A 24,782-nucleotide genomic window follows, 5' to 3' on the forward strand; every position below is an offset into this window, starting at 1 on the left:
ATGAGTTGTGCTAGACCCCCCTGTGGTTGGTAGATACAAGTGAAGCAGCAGATGTCACACATCTTAATTTCAGCAGGGCTTTCAATACTGCTTTGTGAGTTGTGAGAAGGTCTGGTCTGCCAGAAGTTACCAGCAAAGGGGTGGAAAATGGGGAAATTGTACTTTGAGAAGAGTTAGCAGCAGTTACATGCTGGGTGATTTGCAAGTCTCCCATCCTGATAGGATGAGCCAACCGGCACTTCTGGAAGCTGTTTCTTCTGCGTTCATTTGCAGTGATTAAAAGGTGGCTGTTTGGAAAAAGTCACATTTTAAGCAAAGCTATTGGCAATCTTACAACAGCCCAGAATGCTGACCCCCCAAAAAATCAATAAGCTGTTTTCAAAGTCTTTTTCAATATAAAAACCCAGACACCTCAAGTTCTGCTCTCTATTCAGGTAACGTGCAAAATATCATAAATCCATTGCCAGTATTTACTGTACTAGAGCCTCAATTTATGCCAAAAAATCTGGTAATTTTTCACTTATATCCTTATAAAATACTGGAAATTGTATGTCTGGTCTGTTATACTGTATTACATACCAAAACCTGAATTCTTTTCATGGTTCCTGGGTGCATGGTTTATAGAGAGGCAGCTCAGTAGAAACTCCTGAGCTTTCTGCTCTGTTGGCACTTGGTGAATCTCCCTGCCTGCTGTTCCTGAGTGCAGAAATACATCTTGGCTTGTTTCTATGAAGAATGTTTGCATGTATCCAAAGTTTTTCAGCCTCCTTAGAGACCTGCTGCTACTTTTGATGGGAAGTTCTTACAGCTGACAAGACAGAGCAGCTGCAGTTGACCACTCACAGGTCATATTTTGTTTTTTTGAGGTCAAGACGGTGGAGTATTGTTCCAAAAACTGCTGAAAATTGGCATGCAGTGACTGTAAACACACAGGTTCCAAGGCTTTGAGATTTAAATTTGCAGAAGACTCGCAGAATATTGTCCATCTCTTTCAACAGCAGACCCTTAGGAAAAAAATTATGTGTAATTTTTTCTTAATACATGAAAAATACCTGTATTTTAAGGACATGAAAGGGCTCTGAGTAAGCATATAATCATTAAATATTCACAGTGTACAAGGTTTAATGTGCACAACATTGAATACACCAAAGAATAATGCCATAATTATAGCCCCTGTAATAATTATGTTTTATTGTGGCTTCCTTACTTTTTATCCCACAGTTGGCATAAGCTTTTAAGCAGATGCCTTGGGTTTGCCCTTTGCAGCTTATAGGCAGATCACTGCTGTGTTGATTCTGCAGTCAGTCAGCTATTCAGCAATCTCATTTTTCTTTTACTGTTTTGGCAGAGATGAAAAGCAAAGTTTTTAACCTTCCCCTTTCCTGCTATTTCTTTGACTGTTGGAAGCCAACTTTAAAGCTTAAAGAGGAGCACAGGCGTATCCTCACAGCAACACATTATTTTTCTCCCTGGAGTTCTTGAAGCAACTGGCTGAAGAATGAAATGCAGGCAGTGTGAAGACACAAATGAAGGACTAGAGTAAAATGTAATTTGAGTGGTGTCTTCTTTAATTAACAATGGCTTAGACTCTGCAACACAGGTCGTCCAACAGAAAGTTGCCTGTAGATAGAGAATATGTGAACAGATTTCCTATTATAGATAGATTATCTATAGATATATCCTTTAGAGTATTTGTAGATATATTCCATAAATATAATCTGTAGCATATTAATGTCTTTCTCTATATTTCTATATATCACTTATATAGACATGGAATATATAGAGGTATAGTCAATATATGTATACAGAATTTATACCCTGGAATCAGAAGTTTGAACCTGTAGCCAGACACAAAAAAAAGTCATGTAAGCATGGATTTTGGTTATGGATCATCAATCCTCACCCCAACAAAGATAGAAAAAGCAAGCAGAGAACCCACAGCAATGCAGCTTGGAAATGGAGAGTTTTGGGATTCCTCATCCATCTTCACAGGTTCATTTAACATCATCCTTTACATTCTGGTGTTGTCCCAGGGCTGGGATGTGGACAGCTGAGCTGTGCATGCACAGAGTCACTGCTGTGTCCCAGGCTGAAGTGTGTGCAGCAGGGAAGGGTGATGGGTGGAAGAACAGCATTTCAGGGGGCTCAGTAGCTCTAATAAACCTCCAGCTGCTTTCTGTGGGAAGAGGAGAATTGTATTATCTAGGCAAATGCTTTCTATTAATGTTGTTCTTGCTATAGAGATTACCAACAAAGAGTATTTGCATAAATCCTTGAGGCATCAGAGATGCAGCTCCTGAGTAACAACAGAAACGTAGGAAGAAAATTTCCTTACAAAAGTGCTGGATTTTAGTGAAGAGTTTTTCCCTTTCTGTCTCCAGTGCTGTTGGAGTGAGGAGATGCTTTAAGAGGAAAGTGAGACAGTCCCTCTGCTGCCCTAGGAGGGAAAACAGTGCAGTGGTGTTGGTGCTGCCTCTGCTCTTGAGAGATGACTTGTGTTCTCTTCCCAAATATTCCTTTTCAGCTGCCACTCTGCATTGAAGAGTAAAGAAAGAGGGAGGAAAAGGAACACGTTCCATTTGTGACCTTTTGGGCAAAGTCATCTAAACTGAGCAGGCTGGAATTATCTGTAGAACAATATTGTGAGGTCTTAAAGCTCAATTCTGGCATGATAACAAACCCTAGCCTTGTGTAGACACTCCTGGCTCACTTGTGGCACCGAGGAACAGAATTTAAAGTCTCGACATCAAAAACCTCGGCTGTTCAGTGAGCTGAAGGAGGAACTTCAGTGCTTGAGTTGACAGAGGGATCAGTCAAGAGGCAGCTCTGACACCTCTCCTGAGATGTGTCTGTGTGTTTTTGTGGGATGTGTGCCCTCTCTCCTGCTCCCTCTCATACACAAGCACTCAATTAGACACGAGCTGTGCCATGGCTCCCTTTTCCCTGCAGTCTCTCTGACTTTGCAGAGCTGTAGTGTAGGCTTGCATGGATTGAGGAACTGTGAGCCTGCATGTCTGTGGAATGTAATCCTGAATTTCAGCTTCCAGTTACAATCCCTGGGTACCTGTTTGACTTCTTTTCTGGGTTAAATATTAACCACTTGAACGATGTGCTTTAGCTACCATGAAACAAGGAAATTCTATGAACTTGTTTGGGCCCTTTGCATGAAGATCCTTACCAAGAAATGAGACTTAAGTACCTCAAACCTGCAAGTGGCTTTCTGTTTCATTATTATTAATTTAGCAGGACTTGTTGCATATGGGTTTTTTTCTGATTGTTTTGCATGATTGAGTAAGGACTGCAATATAACCAAATATGTATTTAATCTCTTAATTACTGGGTGAAGAATGTATGGGAGAAAACAAGACATTTATCTCCCCATCCTGTATGACTTGTTCCTTATCCCCTCTTTGTTACCTCTGCTTTCAGGACTTCATTCTGAGGCTTGTGTATTGTTATTATTGGCCTCATGGACCTGGCTCTTACAAAACACTTATTTTTCATCTTAGGAGATAAGAGGTTAATTTTCCCATTTCCTTTAGCAAGGTAGCCTGCAGGGTTTATTTGAGCATTGTTTCTATTTTCCATCTTTCAAGTTCAGTAACAACAGGATTAAAAACTTGGAAGTTAAAAACATAGACGTCTGTCTAATTAAAGGAATTGGCTGTTGAGGCTGTATTTTTCTTTCTCATTAGCATTCTGTTCATTCTGTTTTCTTTCCCTATCTCCCTGTTCCCTACACACTCAGCTTGTAATAAAAGTTGGTTCTTGAATGTAAAGAGTGTGTTAATGCACCTGGGAAAAACATGTACAGGAAGGAATTGGATTTGTTTCTATCTAACCTGGGTAAGACAGAATGGAATGTTCCAGTGTTTATCTATACAGTAATAATCAAAGGCTCCTTGCAATGCTCATAAGGATTATTTAAGAAGAAAATTAAGTAAATGTATTTATTTGTTTGTTTCCAACAGAAAAAAACAATCTCCTATTTTAAGTTTATACCCCTGCAGCCAAGTGATAAGGGCATTTTAATGTTTTTCTGCATCTATCTTTCCATTTTTATGTGTGGCAGGATTAGGGGAGAGCTGATGCTGCCGCTGCGTAAATGTGAGCAAGCAGAGATCCTCATTACAGGGGAAAGTGGATAAAAAGAGTCAGTAACTGAAGGTGATGGAACTGTTGTGTCTACTGGCCATTAACTGGGTAATAGAAGCTCTCCTCCAGATGAGGGGAATCGCAGGGAGCAGCATTTTGCTGCGTTGCAGGAGCAAATCCCTAAAACCTCTGCAGCAGGAATGTCTGCAAGTACAGAGATAAATACAGGGAGACAGATTGCAGCAGAGACTTTGGGGGCATCAGAGGTTTTCTGTTCTGGTCCAGCTCTTAAGTGGAATTACTTGCACCAGCAGGGTGTGGAGCACTGTGTTCCCAGCCCTGGAATATGAGCTGGGCTGGCATCACAGATGCCTCTTCCCCAGGATTTGTGAGTTGTTCTGCCACGGAACTCAGCGAGTGTTTCTTCAGCACTGAGAATAAAAATGCCCTGCAAAGCCTCTCATAACCATAAAATCCAGGAAACCATGCTGTGTCTCCTGACACTTCAGGGTTTCCCTGGCCTGCTCGATGGGCACAATGCTTATGGATCATTCAAGATGCAAACAAGGCAGGGTTGTCCTTCATTAGAGGGAAAGTGTGGTGCTTAAAGCTTCAGTATTGGGAGGGAGTTGAAGTTCTTCACTTTTTATTTTACCTCTGGGACTATTTTTAAAGTAGAAGTTGCTGTCATTCCACTGGATGACCGGCCAGATTTACTGCAGGAGCTTTGGCCTTCTGACTTCCTTAAGCTTTACAGCCAGAAGTCCTGAATGTATTTCATTGCTCTAGGGCAAGGAAATTTGTGTCATTAGACTCAGAAGTCAAATATGCAGTAAGTCATACAAAACCACCTGTGTCTTGATTTCAAGTAATTTAAAAATCAGCGGAGTTGAAAGAGTGCCTGTGTGCCCAGATTTGGCAACACCACTCATGCTGAAAGCATAAAAATCTGTATGGTCATTTAATTGCGCGTCATTTACACTTGAGTTGGCCACTGAAGTGCTCATGATGAGTTGGAGACAAGGGCTACAACAGGGGTTCAAGCAGGACATACAAAAGGATCTCAAAAAAGAGCTTTACTTTGGAATGTCTAAAGCCTCTATTCTGGGATGTCACTGCAGGCTCACAGCCAGGTAATAATTAGCATTTTCTCCATGCTTCTCAGAAGGCTGATCAATCACATTATTATACTATACTTACTAAGAAACCCATCACCCTTACAGGCAGTCATGACACAGGTGGATCCAATTGGTCCCTGAATCCGAACACCATCACCATTGGCCAATCAAGAAACCACCCTTTGGTAAACATTTATCCATAACACATTCCACCTGGTCACAACTACAGGTGCAGCAAGTTAGGATATGAATTGGTTCTCATTATTTTCTCTGATCACCTCACAGTTTTTGCCAGCACAGTGCCTGGGGAAGTTGTGCCTTGCTCTCTGTGGCCGGAGAGCTGCTGCCACATTGGGATACTTGATTTTAAAATATTCTGGTGTTTACACTGAGGCATCACAGATCTTACTGTAGGTAGTGCTGCTTTACCTGGAACTGGGATCATCAAATGCTCAGGAGCAGGTATAGTTCTCAGTTTCTTACATAAGTCTTCTCATAGCTTTGCTTTCCACCTTTTAGAATTCCATAGTTTTGCTACACAGCAGCTTTGTCTATGTTTGGCTTGTTAATTGGAAAGAAGTATTCCTCCTTTTGTTTCTGAAAAGTTATCAATTTGTATTTTCAGGCTGTTATGTACCTTAAAAGATAAAGTGTTACTGATAGAACCATAGTTTCCAGTAGTTTACTGTGTTGTTTGACATGCTATTGACAGGAAATCATGTTTGGGCAGAAACCACAACAGAAAATGCTGCTCTGATGTTACAGAGTTTTCTTTCATTCCTGATCTGTTTGTTCAATGTTTGGTTGAATGAATCCAACTGGCTTTGGCTTTAGGTCACTACGTGGCCTATTTGTGATAGAAATAAGGAGTTGCTGCTTCCTTTTCAATTTCTGCTTATTTCTTCTCTTTAACCAGTGGCTTTTATGTTTTATTGTTGCTAACTTGAAGTGCTTGGAAATGTTTGCAGTATGGGCTTAAAAAAAAAAGTCTGTGATTGACTGGCTTGAGGTTTCTACTTCTGAATGACTGTCAGTAATAACCAGGATTTGGTGGAGTCTGTGTGTTTGTTACTGAGTGCATCTGTGCCCAGTATGACGGGGTTCTGCTGAAGGAGGTTGTGCAATTCCATGGAATTCTGGTGTTTGAAAAGCAGTGCTCACCTGCCTGGGGTGTTGAGCTAAGGAGATGTTAAAGGAGTTGGGCATTAGTGCTTCGCCTGAAGTTGTAATCAAATGCCTGACAGTCAAAGTGAAATGCAAGGGGAAGTAAAGAGTATTATGATTTAGCACTTAATAATCTTCTGCATCTTTTGAATGCCACAGGTATTAACTGTTTAAGATATATTTTTTCTGCCTAAAAAGAAACATATTCATATGCTATCCTTTTTCTCTCTTGGCAAAACCTAGAGTCTGAAAGGCTGAATAACTCACCCAAGGCTTCATAACCTAACCTAGATTTACCTGGCTCCAGGGCCTGTGCTCAATTTCTGCTGCACAGCAGTAGTGTGTGTCCTAATGGTGTGTGAGTAGAAATGACCCTACAAAATCCCTGTTTTGATGTAGACAGGAAACCTGAGACACTATAATAGCCCTGTATGATGGATCTGCAGCAGTAACACAAATGCTGGTCTTGGCAAACTGCGGTGCTGTACATAGATAGTGTTTGCTGTTCTATCGATCCGTGCCTCTAAATCTTTAATTATCTTTCATAGTAAAACTTGTCTAAATAAATTGCTGTAGTGCTGCTGCTCTCTGGCAGCAGTAGAGGTTGATGCTTTGGTCAGTGGCCACTTTTTACCATATCCTTTCTCTTTGTTTAAAGATTTGGTGCCATTAAAAGGAAGGGTAATAGATCTAAAAACTAAGGGGCTACCAGGCTGTTAGTCCTGAGGTACAAGATTGCCTCCTACAAGTTATGTCTTGTACAGCTTTTCCTATCCCTTGGAGTGTTTATTATCACCTGAAGGCACTGAGAGGCCAGGCTGGTGCTGTTCCTCTTTCTTGTAGAGCAAGTGTGGTACACCTGGATATTTATTTTGCTGGGTTTAAGCTGGAGTTATATTTTTATGGCATTAAAAGGAAACCACAGCCTTTGGTTCACACAATAAGAATATCCACTGCAGGTACTGGCCTCTTGAGGTCTTCCATCTGTGGGTTTCATCTTCAGTGATGAAAATCAGTTGCTATGAGGTTTGCTGGTTCCAGACAGAGGATTGGTGTCCCTGCTCTGTGTACTCTGGAAATCAGTTTTAAATATACTCATGTGCATGTATTTTGCTGCTGAAGGAGTTTTTCATCTGAGAAAACAGAGCAAGCACATTGACCAGCCCAAGATTTGATATTTTATTTCCAAATGGTGTGGCTATTTTAGTTGCTGTGATACAGATTTGTGAATCCATAGGACTACATGTTCCCAAACCCAGCTGTGCCAAATCTTATTCTCAACTACACCTGTGTGAAAATAGAGATGGTTCTGAATGAGAGATGTGTGAAATCAGGAATTAAAAAGGCAGAAATGATGCTGGGGCAGAGTCAGGAACATTAATAAAGGAAAGTTGGGAGCATTTAAGTAGTCACAATTGTGGCACATCTAAATACATGTGTTAAATATGCTGTTAAGAGGTTGAGGTTTCCTTTGTCTTTGTTGCATGATCAATTATCCCTTCAGGGCATTGCCCTGTGACAGGGCCATGCTGCTGCTAATTTGTTTTATAGTTAGTGCAGTTCACAGCCATGGCTTGTGTACTCTGAATAAAAACAAATGTGTCTCAGTGAAGTAATGGTATGAATATACAATATTCAACAGGAAACCCTTCCACTCATCCCCACAAAGCACTAGAGCACATACCATTATGCTGACATGTTTTATCAGAAATGAAGATATAATTTAATAACACAAGTTTTCTTTCCACAGTGAAGGAAAGGGGAACAAATCAGTGTTAAAAAAAAAACCCACAGCACCTTAAATAATCAATTCAGGAGAACTATCATAAAGTGAAGCAATATTCATGTCTGTCTCTGAAAATTGAACTATAAAATCCCAAATTATTACAAATAGTCTTTGTGCTTGCTGTCAGTGAAGTCAGCCAGCTGTGTAAATCAACAACCTATGGTACTTTTTAACTGCAATGTTTTGTTTAAATAACCCATTTGTATTAAAAAAAAAAATCCACTATTCTTGCTGCCTGTGGTTGCCAGCAATGTCCATGGCAACAGCTGGTGATGGCACAAGTGGAGAGTTCAGAGTGTTGATTATACCATAAAATAGAGAGGGAGGAAAAATAGACACCCTGCTTACAAATATCTTGAGTTCTGTAAGAGTTTTATAAGAAGAGGCAGCTGGAGAAAATAGTTTTATTTTATTCTGGATCTTTGCTTTCTGTTATTGACCAAGATGTGTGTTTTGTCTTGAAAGTCTGATTTTTTCTATTAGCCTGAGAAATGCTGCTGGCATAGCACATCCAGCCACACCTCAGTGTGGTTCAGCAAGATAACACCCAGCAGCTGGGATTTAAGCACATTCAAGTCCTTATATCAGCTGCACTAACTCTTGCTGCTTAAAATGTAATAATAATTAAAAGAAAAAAAGCAAGCAAACCAAAAAAACCAAAGAAGCCAAGTTGTGTGATAATAATTAAGCTGTATTAAATAAGAATTGAAGCTGCTGAAAACCTGGGGAGAAAAAAAACCCTATTTAAACATAAATAATGCACTTAGGAATTATTCCTGAATTTGTTGCTGTAATTCTTTGCCTCTGCATTGGCAGCATTGTCTCTCCCTGTAAGCATCTCTCTCGTGATCAATTATATAGTGATTATCTTGGGTTTGGTTTTGTGGGGTTTTTAATCTCTAGGCAGGTAATTGCTTGATATGGGCATGATTTAAAAATACACATTTGGGATAATTCATCTGAGCATCTTTTCTGGGAGCTTCTATCTCCAAAGACCAAAAGCAAGATTTCTGAGGGTGAGCTGCTAAGATATTTATAACAAGGTTCAATATTTGGTGATTCTCCCTAAATCTGAGACACTTTTTTGTATCAGTCCTATATACATATATAAGGATGATTATGATGAATTAAGGTGTTTTGGGTTTTTTTTTTTTTGTTTTGTGGGGGTTTTTTTGGTTGTTATTTTTGGTTTTGTGGTGTTTTGGTTTTGTTTTGGTTTTTTACTTTTGTTTTGTTTTGCCCTTTTTTTTGTTTTGTTTTGCCTTTTTTTGGGGGGGGGGGTTTGTTTTGGTGGGGGGTTTTTTGGTTTGTTTTTGTTTTAAGTGTGCTCCTGCATGTCACCTTCTCTGGGTGATTCTTTGGGTCAGATGGATGGGAGAGGAGAGGAGTGGATTGTTGTGACAGTGTTTTGGTGCTGTTTGAGTTTTTCCTGACTTACCACACATTTATATCTAACAGCCAGGGCTGAGTGGAGGCTGTGCTGGGTGAGAAACAGGGTTATTTCTTAGATTTCCCAGTGATACTGCTGTTTGCACACCCCCTTGTGAGGTTTGCCATTGCTCAGTCACTTATTCTTTCTCAAATACAAGGTTTTGAGCTTGTTCACTGAACTGCAAACCTCTCAATCAGAGGAGACTTGAGCAGATCTCCTGCATTTGTAATTCTGATTCTGTCTTTCAGAGTCTTTGGGACTTTATCAGCAGATTTAGTAAGTGAAATCTATATTCAGTCAACAAACACCAATGAAAATATTAAGCCAGGCCACAGACAGACCCTGTGGGTTTGTACCTGCTCTCACTTTCCAGTCAGGTTGTGGATCAGTGATGGTTTGTCAAGTGCAGTTTTCCATCCACTTCCTTTCCAGCCTTCCAGCTGCTCTGCACAGACCAGATTTAGTGTAAGGTGTTCATGAAGCACAGGGAGTGTTGTCTACAGCCTTGGTAAACCAAGACCCTGCAAGCCCCAAAACCAGAGAACAGGGAAATAAATTCTAAAATGTGGAAACGCTGCTGTTTATCTCCCTTCCTCCTGGAAATGCATCTGCTAAACCATTCAATAGCTGGTTGTCCTTCATTTCAGGGTAGTGTTTGGCCTCTGCCTGGTCATTAGGACTGTCTTGGTTCTTCTTGTGCAACCTTGGGGCGTTTCCATGACTAGAAATCCCAATCACTTCCTAGAAACATGTGTTGTGCCCTGACATAGCTAGAAAAGCAACAGATGAACTGCCCTGATTCTAAATTCAGTGCAGTTTTATTTAATATCCAGTGCCTGTGGAAGTATAAAATTTTTATTAATAGATGGCTGATTTGCAGTAACAATGTACATGGAACCTGAATAATATCCCAGGAAACTTCCATGCAGTCACAGCTCCTGGTGCTCTGTCCCTGTGGAGATGCTGCTCTGTAGCACAAACACAAATACTTTTCTCTGTGATTGAGTCCTGAGAAACACAGGCTGTTTGTGAGAGATGTGTATTTAAATAATTTTAATAAATAATTCTCTCTCAGCACCAGGAGCCATGAGGATGGTGAAATGCTGGATGGGTTAAGCTGTGCATGCACAGAGATCCCCTGGAACAGCTGTGAGTGCAGCTACAGCGGATCCCTGCTCTTCCAGGAGGGGAAACCCATGGGGGAAGTCTTGCAGTAATTATTTTGTTATTACTCCACAATCCCTCCCTTTTCTGGCAGCATCACTGGTATTCCTTGGTGTCTGGGGCATGGGGAGATGGGGCCTTGCTGTGCAGTGTGGACAGAAGTTTTTGAAAGGGGAGTAGGGGCTCTCTGGTAAAAAATATCTGGTATAGAGGGATTAATAATCGTGTTAGCTGGAGGTAATATTGGGAAAGAGGCTTTATGGAGGTCTTTGTGCTAAAATATTGCACGCTGGCTCAGAAGCAGATGGTGCCTTCTGAGAGAGAGCCTAATCAGGTTACTCTGATTTTCATTTTATGTTTTTATAACCCAGCATTATCTACTTTTTGTGTAATCTGGTAGACTAATAACATTAGAAATATCTAACTTTGGGGAATTATCCACTTGTAGAGTAGATTTTGGTATTTTCCCATAAAAAACACAATTCATCTAAATCCACCTATTTGAGAAACTGAAGGGTTCATTTGCAGCGTTAACTCCAAAACCTTTCTCTTAAAGGCTGTAAGAATGGCATCCCCTTTGAAAAATTCTTTACCTGTAAAAGTCTCACTCATGTCCCATTGATCTTAACCAAAGAATTCCCATAAGCTCTAGATCAAGCTTAGAGATTATTTACAGCAGAGTTTATAGTATTTGGACAACTTGAAAAGGTGCAATTAAAAATTCCAGAGTGCACAGAGTCATAGAATGGTTTGGGTTGGAAGGGACCATAGAGATGATCAATTCCCTGAGCCATGGGCAGGGTGCTTTACTTTATACCAGAGATCCACATGCTCAGTTCTGACTGCGGAGAGTGGGAGTGAAACCTCAGACGGTGCTGTTCTGTGTTCTGGTGTTTAGAATAATGGGCTGTACAATGATTTGTGTCCATCACTGCTGCCTCTTCCCATCCCCTCAGTCCATAACTTTTGATTAAACAGAATTCCCTAAACACAGTTTGTCATCTGCCCTCGCCTTTGTTTGAGATCAGCCTGGTTCAGCCTCCAGCTCCTGTGGTGAAGGTGCCACTGAGATGTTTTTGGGCATGACAACCTTGGATCCACCATCCCAACCACCTCCCACTGCCAGCCCTGCCTGCTGTGTTCCCTGCAGGCTCCTGCTGGGCTCCAGAGAAATCCTAAAAATTCTTCTATTAAAAAATGTGCTTTAAAATGCTCCTTCCCCAGCTTAAGAAATCCCAGAGGATCAGTCTGCTTAGTTTGCTTGCTGCTTGCTCCTGTCTCAAAAATGTTAGCTAGATTTAAGTTTGATACTGCTTTAAAAAAGCAATATTTATATTTTTCATGAGTTCTGCACTGGGTATGAATTACTGACAGGTCCACTCCATCTGCTGCAGTCATCTTCATCAAATGTGCTGCTAAACTGAGCACCCAGGAATCAGATTTTCCTTGGAACATCACAGTGGTGCTGTCAGAATTTAAAAGTTATATTAGACAATGAAAACAAACAATAAACCCAAGAAAGCATGTTAAGCCAATTTTTGGATGCTCTGTGCAGCTGTTGTGCAGAAAGTGGCTGCAACCCCTGGTAAGGGCTGGAGCCTGGAGTTTTGGGTGGTTTAGAAACATTGGCATTAATGAGTCCTTAAAATGTGAGTAATTGATTTTCCTGATGCACAGGGGCTCATGTGTGATGTAAATAAAATTCTCAGACTCTGCAGCCTGGGAGGCTCCTGGCTCTGTACCTGCCTTCACTTAATGAACTCAGGACATTGCATTTTTCACAGAACTATTAAGATATCAATAACTCATTTGTGGAGTTTTAATTTAACTTTGACCATGTAATTGATGACCCCTAAGAGCTGCCTTCAGGAGTTGCATTATCTTCTCTTTATTCCTATACAAATTAATATCAAACTTCTATGCTTATGTAGATTACTTTCTCAAATTTACTTACTTTTCACTCACAAATGTTACGTTTTGCTCACACTCCAGTAAAAAATTTGTGTATCGAAATGAAAATGGCCCACTTAATTTTAAACAATTTCGTTCATAAATACATTTTCATTTCCCTTTCTCTTGATTATTATATAATGAGCTTAATGGGTTAAGTGTCAAAAATTTCAGCCAATTTAATGCAGATAGTAACTGTGTCCATCTCAGCAATATTGAAGGATCACCTTTAAAATTTTGGGTGCAGTTTTACCTGGAATCTAAGCAGTCTGAAATGTATTTCAGTATTTTCAAAGAATCTTTCTAATGCTGCTTTCTTTAGAATTAAAGTAGAAATGAGTGCGAGTGTAATTGTCTTGTAATATTCAATTATTAGCACTGCACTGGAATTTTATCTTTATTTGCTGTATCAAATATCCTATTAATTGTATTTTATATCCTCACTCTGTAAATCTATCAGTTTCTTTGATTAATTTTCTAAATCAATTAAACTAATACAGTGTCATTGAATTTAAAAAAAAAAAAGTACTGCAATTTAATTTTTTTTGGTAGTTTTTACCATAAAAGTTGCCGAGGAAGATGTTACAAACAGAATCTTTAGGTGATGTGTGATGACTGATTTCAGAGCTGAACATTTAGCTTCATTTTTCAGCAGTTTTTTGCAATTATTGTCTGGAGCAGAAGTTTGAGCAGCAGCTGGGGGGGCTCAGCCTGGAGAAAAGGAGGCTCAGGGGGGACCTTCTTGTCCCTGATAGGGACAAGAAGCAGCCTAAATTTGCACCAGAAAAAATTTAGGTTGGAATAAAGGACAATTTCTTCACCAAAAGGATTCTCAAGCCCTGGCACAGCTGCCCAGGGCAGTGGTGGGGTCCCAATCCCTGGTGGGATTTAAAAGCTGTGTGGATGTGGCACCTGGGGACATGGTTCAGTGGTGGCCTTGGCAGGGCTGGACTCCATGATCCTAAAGATTTCTTCCAGCCTAAATAGTTCTCTGATTCCATGATAGCTTTACAGAAGTTCAGGTTTCTTTGTATCCACATCAGGAAACTGAAGTGTTATGAATTAAGTGCCTGGCTTTGAACACAGCCATGTTCTCTCTGTAATTTGTAATGCTCTCCCTATGTATAAAAACCAGTTTGCTGCACTAGCAGTGTGTGATTTCCACTGTTACTTGAGTTTTTTCAGAGCAAAATAGCTGTTTATTACTAAGGGTAACCACCCCATGGCAAAACAGGAGGATGGAAAGCAAGGGTGTTTATTATTGACTGATTAGTGCACAAATGCTTTGACTCAGTGCTGTTTCTTTTTGAGCCTATTGATGTGTGAATTTGTTTCTTCCAATATAATAATTTTATAAGTTGTTTCACCTCATGCTCAGTGCTATATCTAATAGCACAGCTGAACTCAGCATGGCTTCTCATCAAGTATTAGAAGTGGAGGGAGTTTCTTCCTCCCAGCCTTGCACTCTGATTTCCAAGCTTGTGCCTGTCCCAGGCTGCAGTAGATGAGCTCCTGGCTCCACAGGCTTTATCTTTCTGCTTTTTGAGCTTCCTGTGTCCTGTTCCTCAAACCCTTGAATATTTACATGTTTCCTCTAGGTTAATCCTTTATAGCCAAGAAATGGCCATCTAATCTATGTGAAAAGTGAAGTAGCCAAGTGTGTAAAGCTGCCTGTGAGGGAGTCCACAGAAACCTTTGTTATGCAGCAGCTCTAGGAACAGACTTGTGTTAGACAATGACATTTATTGACTCCTTCAGGAGCAGTGCTGTCCTACCTGCTGTGGATGAAAGGAAAGCCCTCCCTGTCCACACAGATCCTCTCTGTGACAGCCCATGGTCTGGTCTGTGATGAGCTGATAACCAATGATGCCAGAAATGCAGAAAGTTTACCTTTGGAGGTTCTGCTGTCTTTGATTTTTACTTTCTTATTTCAGTGAACTGTGTGTTATTGCTTGAGTGTCACTCTTTAATAGGCTGCCTTTCACTTGTTGAGAAGGTTTTCAATAAATCAGGCTTTGCAGCATCCTGATGATTGCCAGGATTGTTGTGACCCCAGAAAGATGCAGCGTGGCAGTCGCCAGTGTCATTCGTTGATTCTTGCATAACTTCTTACTGCCATTTAAACTGCCCCTGTTTCACACATTGAAGCTTTTTCTGTGTGTCACCATAAACATCTTACATGATCTAAATAGAGAAAAGGCCTAGAGGCATCTGAGCTCTTTATTTCCTGTGTGTTTCAAGTGGGGCTGGTTTTCATTCTGCAACATCTTGATTTATATGACCAGTGAATATCATATTAGGCTGTCAGGTCTGAGGTGCTGTGTGGATAACATTCCTCTGTTTTCAGTGTGACCTTTCTCTTCCCTAAACAGAGCCATCACTCTGGAGAACCAGCTGGTGATCCTGGGGGTGTCACTGATGGATGCAGGAGGTTACTATGTCCAGGCAGTCAATGAGAAGAACGGGGAGAACAAGACCAGCCCCTTCATTCACCTCAGTGTGACACGTGAGTACCCAAAGTGTGGGGCATGTGTGGCACACTGGGGATGAGGCAGAACTCACAAAGGTAATGAATAAAAACAGCCTTGCTAATAAAGGATTGGACCTTTACAGGAGGTCAGTGTTTCCTGCTTGGTTTGGAGCACTCTGAACTCCTTGTGCAAGAGAGGGACCTAAGAGAGGAGATGCCCTCCACAAATCACCCTCAGAGCCCTTTGTGTGGTGGTTTGCTTTGTGCAAGGCAGGTACATGATGATATCCCTCACTGTTTATTGTGAAGTTGTGGTTATAATTTCTTTTTAATGCAGGTGTTTATAATGTGTTGTTTTCCATTGTGCCTAAGTAAACAAGTCATCCCTCTGAGAGCAAATTTATTTATGAATCTATTCCCAGTTTATGGCATTATTTTTACCTGGAGTTATCACAGAGTCCCAGGGAACATGCATTTCATTGTTATTACTTATTATTTTACATTACATGGGTTGTATTAACACCACCACTCCAGAGATATTCCATGATTGGGTTCTGCAGCAGAGCACAGGGAAAAGCAGCAGAGCACTGGGGTCAGGGAGATGGCTGCACACTGAGTGTGCCAAGGTGCACATTCAGCAGAAGTGTGCACATTCAGCAGAAATGTGCACATGCAGGATCTTGTAAAACATCCAGTTAACCTGTTTGCATGAAAAATTAATATTCTAAACATGTGAAATGGATTGAATCCTTGGATGAAGCACTTGATAAAGGCATTATTTATGTAGCAGTGAGAAGAGGGAGAGTTAGTGCTGTGGGAATGGGGAGGTTCCTTGTTTTCCTTGTAGAGACAGGGAAGAGGTGATGGAGTAAATCACTGATAACAGTGACAGCCCTTGTAATTTGGGCTTCTAAAAGATGCAGGATTCAGCTCTGGATCAATGGCATAATGAGATGCCCCAGATCTCCTGATCTTGGGGACCATGAGATTTTGGATAATCTTTGTTGGCTCATTTCCTTACAATAGCAAATCTTGGGAGTCTGGATTTCTGGGCAGGAAATCTGGGAAACTGCTTTTGGAACAGGGCTTGTCTGTCAGAAGTTCATCTGAAACATGGTCCTGTGAAACATTCAATTTCTAAGAAAATGTCATTTTTCTGCTAAAATTCCTGATTGGATTTCAAGGAAAGCTGTTCTTGGACAATCATGGGGAGCCCTGGTTGTGGGCTGGGGTCACTGGGCAGCAGCTGCATGGCTTGACAGGCAGCAGGAGACACAAACCTCTGTCTTCTTCCAGACAAGTATCTCAACGAAATGAACTGCTCAGGGGTTTCATGTGTATCTTTCTGAAGTGGAAATAATATTCCAAATCCACTTGTGAATTCTGGCTGTTCTGTGGCACGTAGATTGTAAACATTATTATTTCTGACAGTATGAAGAGGTTTGCTAACACTTTAGTAATTTCATTTTTAAAGCAAATTTGTGTTGTTTGTATTATGTGACCAATAGCATACTTCCCACTTTAATTTCATGTCTTAATTAATGCTAGAAATAGTCTGTGATCATGCATGCATAACAAGTGCTATGCAAAGCAGAAGGTAATATGGGCATATGGAAAAGAAAACACTCCAAAATGCTCACAGGCTTGATACCATGAATGCAAAGTCTGCCTGGAATGTGGCAAATAGGAAAGATAAAATGGATAAAAGAAAATGTAGGATGAGACAAGATGGAAAGGCAGAAATGAATTTGCTTTTAGAATTAATGTCAGCCAATGAGGTTTTCAAATTGACACCTTGATATCCTGGGTGATTAAGGCTGTGTGTGTGTGCTGAAGGAAGGTACTGGCTGTAAGGCATTGGAGTCTGTAAAGAAAATTGGATTAATGTTGTTGTTCTGAACTTTGATCTGGGGAGGAAACTTATGTGTTACATTACATAGAAATGAATAAACATTTTTGGTCTGGTAACAGAAAATAATCAGGCAAAAATACAGTCCTGGAGCAATATGCAGAAAATGGTTGCAGAAAAATGACATATTTTGGAAGAGTAATAAAGAATTCAAGCAAGAGGTTGGAAACGGATTGTTAAAGGTAAAACAGATGAGGAAGATGCTGCACTGACTTGTCACTATTTGAATCTTATGGGATGTTAGGAGTGATGACACTTGTAACTTTTCATTAGGACATGTATAAAATTTAAAAACAGTTTAATCAAAATCCAGTAAACCCCAAGTAAAGCGGAATAGCCAATCTCTGTGCAAGTAGATTATGTATTAATTATTGAGTACAACCTTGCTGCATGACTCAGCATACACACTGCCACCATTATTGAGGGCAGGAGGAAAAAAACCCATAGATAATTCCCAGGGCAGCCATTCTCTGAGAACAGTGTTAGATATGCACAGCTCATTATTCCTTGAAGGAGACCAGTGTCAGATTTGCTTCAGCCTGTAAGAAAAGCATATTTGCAGAATCATTCTAACAGCTGAGAAAGCTGTAATCTGTCCTGTTCTGCTCCAAAGTACAAGAATGACAGCAGGAGAAAGGTCTGGCTCTGAGCTGAGCAGAGGATGAGTTACAGGGCCTCACATTGCAGATTAAAGTCTCTTGAATTGTGGCTGAAGGTAAATGGAGCTTGAGCATCACCTGGAAAATACACTGAACTGCCCTTCAATTAATAACTGTATTTGATACACATGGTATAAAAAGATTAGAGGATGTTGAGCATGTTTCAAAAACAGTTTAAAAGCCCCAATCACATTGAATTCTCCAGTGGGGCTCTGAGTATTAAGAGTAAAGACATGTTGTTTCTTGTCAGTCTAAACTGCAGCTCACTGAGTCCAACGCTGTGAAGTCTCACACCCACCCATCGCCCCTGATTGCAAACACGGGGGAAGTTGGGAAGCAGCTCCCACAGAAAGCCTGCAGGCTTCTCAGGGTTGCTTTGGCTGTGCTTGGATTTGCTTTTCTCCACATTCTGAGGTTGGCCACACATGGGAAATGAAGGCAGCAGAGTGCCAGGGCTTAGGGGAACGCTCAGGTTTTTTTGGGACATTTGGGAGTTTCAGATACACACCCCATCCTCATCGCCCGGTCCTTACACACCCCTAGTGCAAAGGCACTGAAGATTTATTTCCCAGTAGATCTGGTCACTCAGTGAGAGAATCCAAATATTGAGCAGTGTTTTTCCTTCACAGCTGAGTCCCCAGCTTGGCTGAACACTGTTCCACATGCCTGCCCTAAACCCAAGTGTCTGAATGTGACACAGGGCGAGGTCCACCCAGCTCTGCTTGAAAACCATGGATGTTTCTTTCAAGTGGACTCATTTGTACTGATTTCAGGGGAATTAGATCATCTCTGAGGTGACAGGCTCTGGGGAAATAAAAATTATGCCCAACAGGCAGCATATTGGGAATAACGTCACATCTGAAATTAGTGTGAGGAGTCATAAATTAGACCTAAATTTAAAATGTCTAAAAATGAGTTGAACTGTGTACTACACTAATGAAAATCTTGACACTTTTTTTTTTCCCCTCTCTTTTTAAACCATATGTCAGAGCTTTCATGTAAATAACACAAAATTTTTGGCTTGGAAAATCAGAAAGTCTGAAAGTCATGAGTTTGGCAGTGGAAATAGTAACAACACTGGCTTTGGGTTTTAACTCGCATTACTCACTTACTCCTTGTTGAGAATTCACTATTGCTGCTTGGGAAGGTTTCAGTATTAACTCCATTGCTGGAACTTCCTGACTTGATTGGAATGGTGTGAGAATTAATCTGTCTCTGGGCTGGTACAAACTTTTGGGATGTAAATGCTGCCCTTCAATAACAACAGTTGGAAAATCCTAAATATTTTATTCCTGTTTCCATCTATTGAGCAGTAGGGTTTGATGATGGCATCATGGATCCTTAATTCTTTAGGCTTTTTCTTTCATATGCCTCTTCTCCCACAGCCAGACATACTCTCCAGCACAGATGGTCAGGTCTGTTCCTAAGGATTGTGACTTGTCAGGGCATAAAGTGACATTCTTTGATCTTACAAGTGTTGGCAGGGCACCTAAAGATTGAAGTGTTTATTCAAGTAAGGCCATCATAAAACCCTCACTTCCTTGAGGGCCATTCTCAGTGTAACAGCTAAATATCTCTGCATCACAATTCTTCTGGTTGTAGTATGGAACTTAAAAAACAAACAAACAAAATCTAACCAAACCAAAAGCCCTCAAAAGTAATGATAAAAAAACCTCACAAACCCAAAACCCCCAGAAATACCCAGACAAACAAAAGAAATTAGTACATGGTACTTTGCTGTTGGCTGAGCCACTTTTGCATGAAGGTTTTTTTGAGGGTAAAGGGGAGCAGGGCCATTTAGAGCTTCTTAATGAAACCATGAGGGATTTTAGTATGTAAGTCAAGAGTTTAAGTGGGTTTATTAGTAGGGGGCGGGGGGGGAAAGAAAGATTAATGGGGAGCTTTTTATTGCTGTGAGGAGCTGGCTGAGCTATTCCCTGCAGGGCACTCAGTCCATGTCCTTCCACTTTATGATGTGACACCATGGCCAGGTTCTGGAGCCACTTGGGAAGAAATTGGCAAAGGCCTGGTGAGATATTTCCATTATTGACTTCAGCACAACGCTTTATGTCTGCACCACTGGCCTAATGCTGGAAACTTTTAACAAAGTGTTTGGCTTTTTCTGAGTCCAGCTGAAGCGTTTTATGAAAAATGTGGGCCTCAGTAAATGATTTAAATGCTGGCTTGCAGGAGGTGGGTGTGTGTAAGCTGTTGTGACAGTTTAGATGGTCCTGCTTCAATTGGTTTTGCGGCGCTAATCGTCCGGAACTGCAATTCTGGGCCCTGCTCCTGCACCTCCTTGTTAAGCTGTGAAATATTGAGATGCATGTCGCTCCAATAGATTTATTAGTAAATTAGATAGTCCCCAGACCTGTTGGTAACACCAAGAGATACAGAGTGTTCTGCAGCCTGATGTCATTTTCTGATGCAGGCTTTGTGAAAACAGAAAACAAGATTGATGAAAATTTTTAAAACCTTGCCAGCCAGCATTTCTGAAGAGTCAAAGATAATAAAGCCAATTATCATTTAACGAAGATAAATTTTTCCCTTGGGCACTGGCAATGCTTAAAAAAAAAGTAGTAGGGACAGAAAAAAGTTGGGGACTGAAAATTAAACTCCTGGCTTGGTTGCATTGCAATTAATTTAAAGTATGAGGGTGTGATGTTGTCCTGCCCAACTTCCACTTGGAACCAGAAGAATTTTATTCTGTTATGGCAGATGTTGGCATGAGGCTAAATAGACACTGTTTTTCTCTGCTTGGTGCCTCTTTTGTTCTTCAACTTAATGTATCAAGACATAAACTTTACAGAAGGCAGAAGTCCCATTTCAGGCTCACAGGGACTGAATTTACCTCAAAGCTCTTGTTTGTTTGGTTTTCTCCTATAAAAGAAGGCTCTTCTGATTGCACAGGACATTTAGGTCACTTTTAGTGTCTGTAAGAATGAAATATTCTTTATGTTGTCAGGAAAGAAAGAGGTGTGGGGGGAGTGCCCCATTACCTGTCGCTGTGTTTGAGAGGCTGTTCCTCTTGACATCCTTCTGTCAGGTGTGGTAAGAAGATAAGTTTTCAGAAGATTCTGAGCAGACATTTTCCTCCCTGGAAAGAGAGCGTTTCACTAACATGATTTTCCATATTAACCATCAGGGTTTGTTCGAGTCAGCAGATGCTGAGGATCCTTCATGGGTCTGTTTGAAGCACAAAAGGCATGAATTTTTCATAGCCAGTCCCAGCTTTTATGTGTAGGCAGGGAAAAGGAAAAAAGGAATGGGCTGGCACACGCAGGGAACAGATATTTCTATTCTGATGTCAAATTCACACAAGCTCTATAGACTTGTCAGACTGGTTTTAGTTCGTGCCAAGAGAATTGACTTCTTTTAGCCTCTCTGGGTCAGTGCTGTGGAGGTGAATTCAGTGGTTGTATGATGCTTATTTTGCATTTTGGTGTTATTTTGGTGGGGAGAAAAAGAAGGAATATGAGATGAGATGGAGTTGCAGTTCTGTGCTGTGACTGTACCTGATTTCCCAGATACTGGGGAAGTCCAACAGAGCAGAGCTCAGCCCTCTGAGAACTGGATTTAAATGGCTCTTTGAATGGATCACATTTCTTCCTCATTTCCACACAGGTTTTGCTCTCTTTGTCCAGCAGGATTTCCAGGAAGGATATTGTGGTGGGGTTCCATGAGTAAATGTGAGCCTTTGGCTTTGAGTGGCACTGAACATTTGATTGACACTAAACAAGCCTCAAATGTTAATTTGAAGGAGTCTGTGGAAGTGTTTGGGGTCTAACCTCAACCCGAAGGACACATTCTGTGTAAAAGCCATCTTTAATACTCTGGGTCAAATACTGTCAAAGTGCTTTTTCTTCTATTGTTGCTCTGTATTCAAGGACATACATTGAAATGGGGATCTTTTTCCTTACTTTGAGAATAGAGTGCAATTTACACACATCTCAAATGCATGGTTATGTATTTAAGTCAAACACATTTTAATAACAATAATAGCTGTAAGAAAAAGGACTAAATTGAGTTAGTGTTAAAGATTTGGGTTTGATATATTGGAACAAATGTTAGTTTAAGCCTTATCCAGAGCTGGCAATTTCAGTGGAGGCAGATATTCTCAGTGCTTTACCCTATTATCTACTGCAAAAAGTGACACTGTACTGCAGTGTAGACTGATTTTATATGCATTACAAAGAAGTAACAGATGATGTTCAGGATTTATCAGCCTTTTTGGACTCCAAATTTCATTGTTAGGTTTTTGTAAAGCCTCAGCCAGATCTCTTCCATAATTCTCTACCTTTCTTCTCCTTAAAGGAAAACTTTGCTCACTTTTAACTGCAGAGATAGAGAAGAAAAGCTGTGGTTAAAATGATAGATTGCTAAACTGCAGGAATAATAAAGGTGAGCCAAGAAACCTCTGTGGCAGCTCAAGATTTTTTTTCTTAGTTTTTCCAAATATGCTATCAGTTCTCTTCCTGATAAATAGCAGAAATATTGGTTGGTCTCCAGTATCATCTTCCTCTGGACTATTTTTGATAAAACTTAGTGCCACTCATGATGCATCTGCTGCAGCCTCTGCCCCAGGCAAGCAGGGTCTCCTCTGCTGGTAGTTTTTGTCATGGAAAGATGATAAACTGAGCTTTCTGTAAGATTATTTCAGTCTTCCTATTAAAGACAGCTGAAACAGCCTAAATCAGCATAAAACCTATTCAAATATCTGGCACTTAATTTTCATCATATTGCATCAACAAATGTAATGAAGCTTTAAATGCATGGTTTATGGGAAGAATAGTTATTTCCTTTCCTCCCAAGTGCAGGAGAACAACCCTGTTGTTATGGGGACTCCTCACTGGCTGGTGAAACCACAGAACTGCACCCAAGCTGAGTCTGTTCCCTCAGCAGATGCACATACATTATGCATGTTGCTCTGAAGAAACAGCAAATGCTGAGGTTTCTATAATCAAACTTATTATTTTAACATGGCTTCTTGTTACACTTGTCTGTTTATGAGGTTAGAGGGGTTACTGTGTCTGAGAGAGATCTGGAATGCACACACAAACACAACCTCCAAATCCTGGGTTGTCTCCTAAACCCTTTATTTATATCTGACACATGCAATTAATCTCTCCCTATCTCTAATCACTTTTGCTATTACATTCATCGGAGTGATTTGTATCCTATCTCTGTCACTGCTTGGTAATTGATATGTGGAGATAAGGGATTCTTAGAGGACACAAACAAGGAAAAGGGAAAATTGAATTTACCTTGCAATCATTTTATAAAATGTGACACCCATCAATTATACATGCCATCCAGGAAAATGCCATCTTGAACAAACCGCGATGATTTGTTGGAAGATCAGCAGAAGAGAAATGCCAGGAAACTTTTCTAGACAGAAAAGTATTGCTGGTTCAACAGACAGACTTTTCAATCTCATTGGTCCACCTACAGTGGTTTTAAATAATACTGTAGAATTTACAAAGAAAGTATCATTTTTGATCTGTGTTTTTCTTCAATCAATCTTGTACTAATACTTCAGAGTGAAATAACATGAAAGGGAGCTGTTAAAATAAACATTGTTTTGATCAGACATAAAAAGATGATGTTGGTTACTTGAGATTGAATCATCTTTCATGAACAGAAATGGTAAAATTGATAGCATAATCCAATTCCAATTTAACCACATTCTATCGTGAACATATTTCTATTTAGTTTCTCTTTTTCATTTCAGTGCAGTGATAAGTGAACTAATTTTCTCACTCTCATGTAAGTACTTTGTGCTCATGATTAGTTCTAATTGTTGGCATGAGAGTAGTAGCTCCTGTCCATGCTTGTAAGTTTAAGCACTACTGTGGGATCTTGCAAAAGCTTTTTAATACCTACTGATAATGTCATAAAAACTAGTATCTAGATGAATAATATAATAACAGTAATAGAAATCATAAAATGGAGCAGATTTAAGTCAAACAACATTCGGTGTTAGCAGCTTCCTGGGCCTGTCAGTCTGGCAAACAATCTTTTTCTGGAACTATTTATCTTTTTATCCTGTACACCCCAGATCCAACTGCACTGCCTAAAAACTCCCAGAGCAGCCAGAAGCTCAGTGATTTGTAGGCATTTGTAGAGGGCTTTGCATTTCAGTTCCTGTAAGGATCATAATGCTGAAGCTTTAGGAGGAGCAGCTCCTGGAGACTGGTGTATCAATTCACCCCTTTTGAACATTAACTCCTGGTTTCTTGTAAGTCTCCTTCTGCTCTGCCAAACTCCTGGAGTTTTCCAGGGAGCTGACTTGAAGTGTTTTGCTTTGATTCCCATCTTTACACAGTGAGGTGTATTTAAAGTATAATTTTCATTTATTTTAAGCTGGCCAACCCTTTTGAAGGTGCTTTTTACTAAGAAACGAAAAACCTGTAACTTACTGATGTGAGCTTGAGCTGAAATATGCTATTTTAAGGAAAAACAAACAACCTCATTTAAAGAAAAACATCCAAAATTTGGGCTTTGATGATCCTTGTGGATCTCTTTTAACTCAGATAATCAATGATTCTCTGATCTATGGTTGTGAGAGCTTTTTCCTGGTCTGCCGTGAGAAATGTTGTCCTGGCTGATCTGTGAGTGAGAGTGCAGAGATGCCAAGCTCTTGTTTAGGAAAACAGTGACAAGTATTTTCTTATGAAGAGGATAAATTTGCAGGATGAAGGGTGTATTGAGGGTGTTTTTTTAGTCAGAACTCTTCGATTTGGAAAAGAAATACTTTAGTAACTACTTGATAGCATTCTTTAAACTGTTGAGTCAGGCAAACTTGAAATCTCTTCTAAACAAAATAGATAAAGAATTGTAAATATGGCTAAAACAGATGTTTAGTAGAGTATGTTCTGCACTGAGTTACTGAAAAGCCGAAATATAGCCTAAAGATCTCTGCATGTGCCAAAGGTCTACGTAGCAGAGCTGCCCTCCCAGCATCTTCACAAAAGCTAATTTTCATCTCCAGCTTGTACAGACATATGGTTGCTTGAGGGGTTATCATTTTTGAGG

General features: G+C 40.3%; 1 protein-coding gene across 1 annotated transcript in view; it reads left to right on the forward strand.

The window, feature by feature from the left end:
* The window catches only part of SDK1 (sidekick cell adhesion molecule 1), a 382,632-nt gene that overhangs the window by 165,273 nt on the left and 192,577 nt on the right, over window positions 1-24,782 (forward strand). The window contains exon 5 of the mRNA XM_054270739.1: window positions 15,082-15,215. Within this exon, the coding sequence (XP_054126714.1) occupies window positions 15,082-15,215 (134 nt within the window). The remainder of the gene's footprint in view (window positions 1-15,081; window positions 15,216-24,782) is intronic.

Source organism: Melozone crissalis, unplaced genomic scaffold (genome assembly GCF_028551555.1).
Source record: "Melozone crissalis strain CALT ecotype California unplaced genomic scaffold, PUWL_Pcris_2 ptg000012l_1, whole genome shotgun sequence".
Taxonomy (NCBI): Eukaryota; Metazoa; Chordata; class Aves; order Passeriformes; family Passerellidae; genus Melozone; species Melozone crissalis.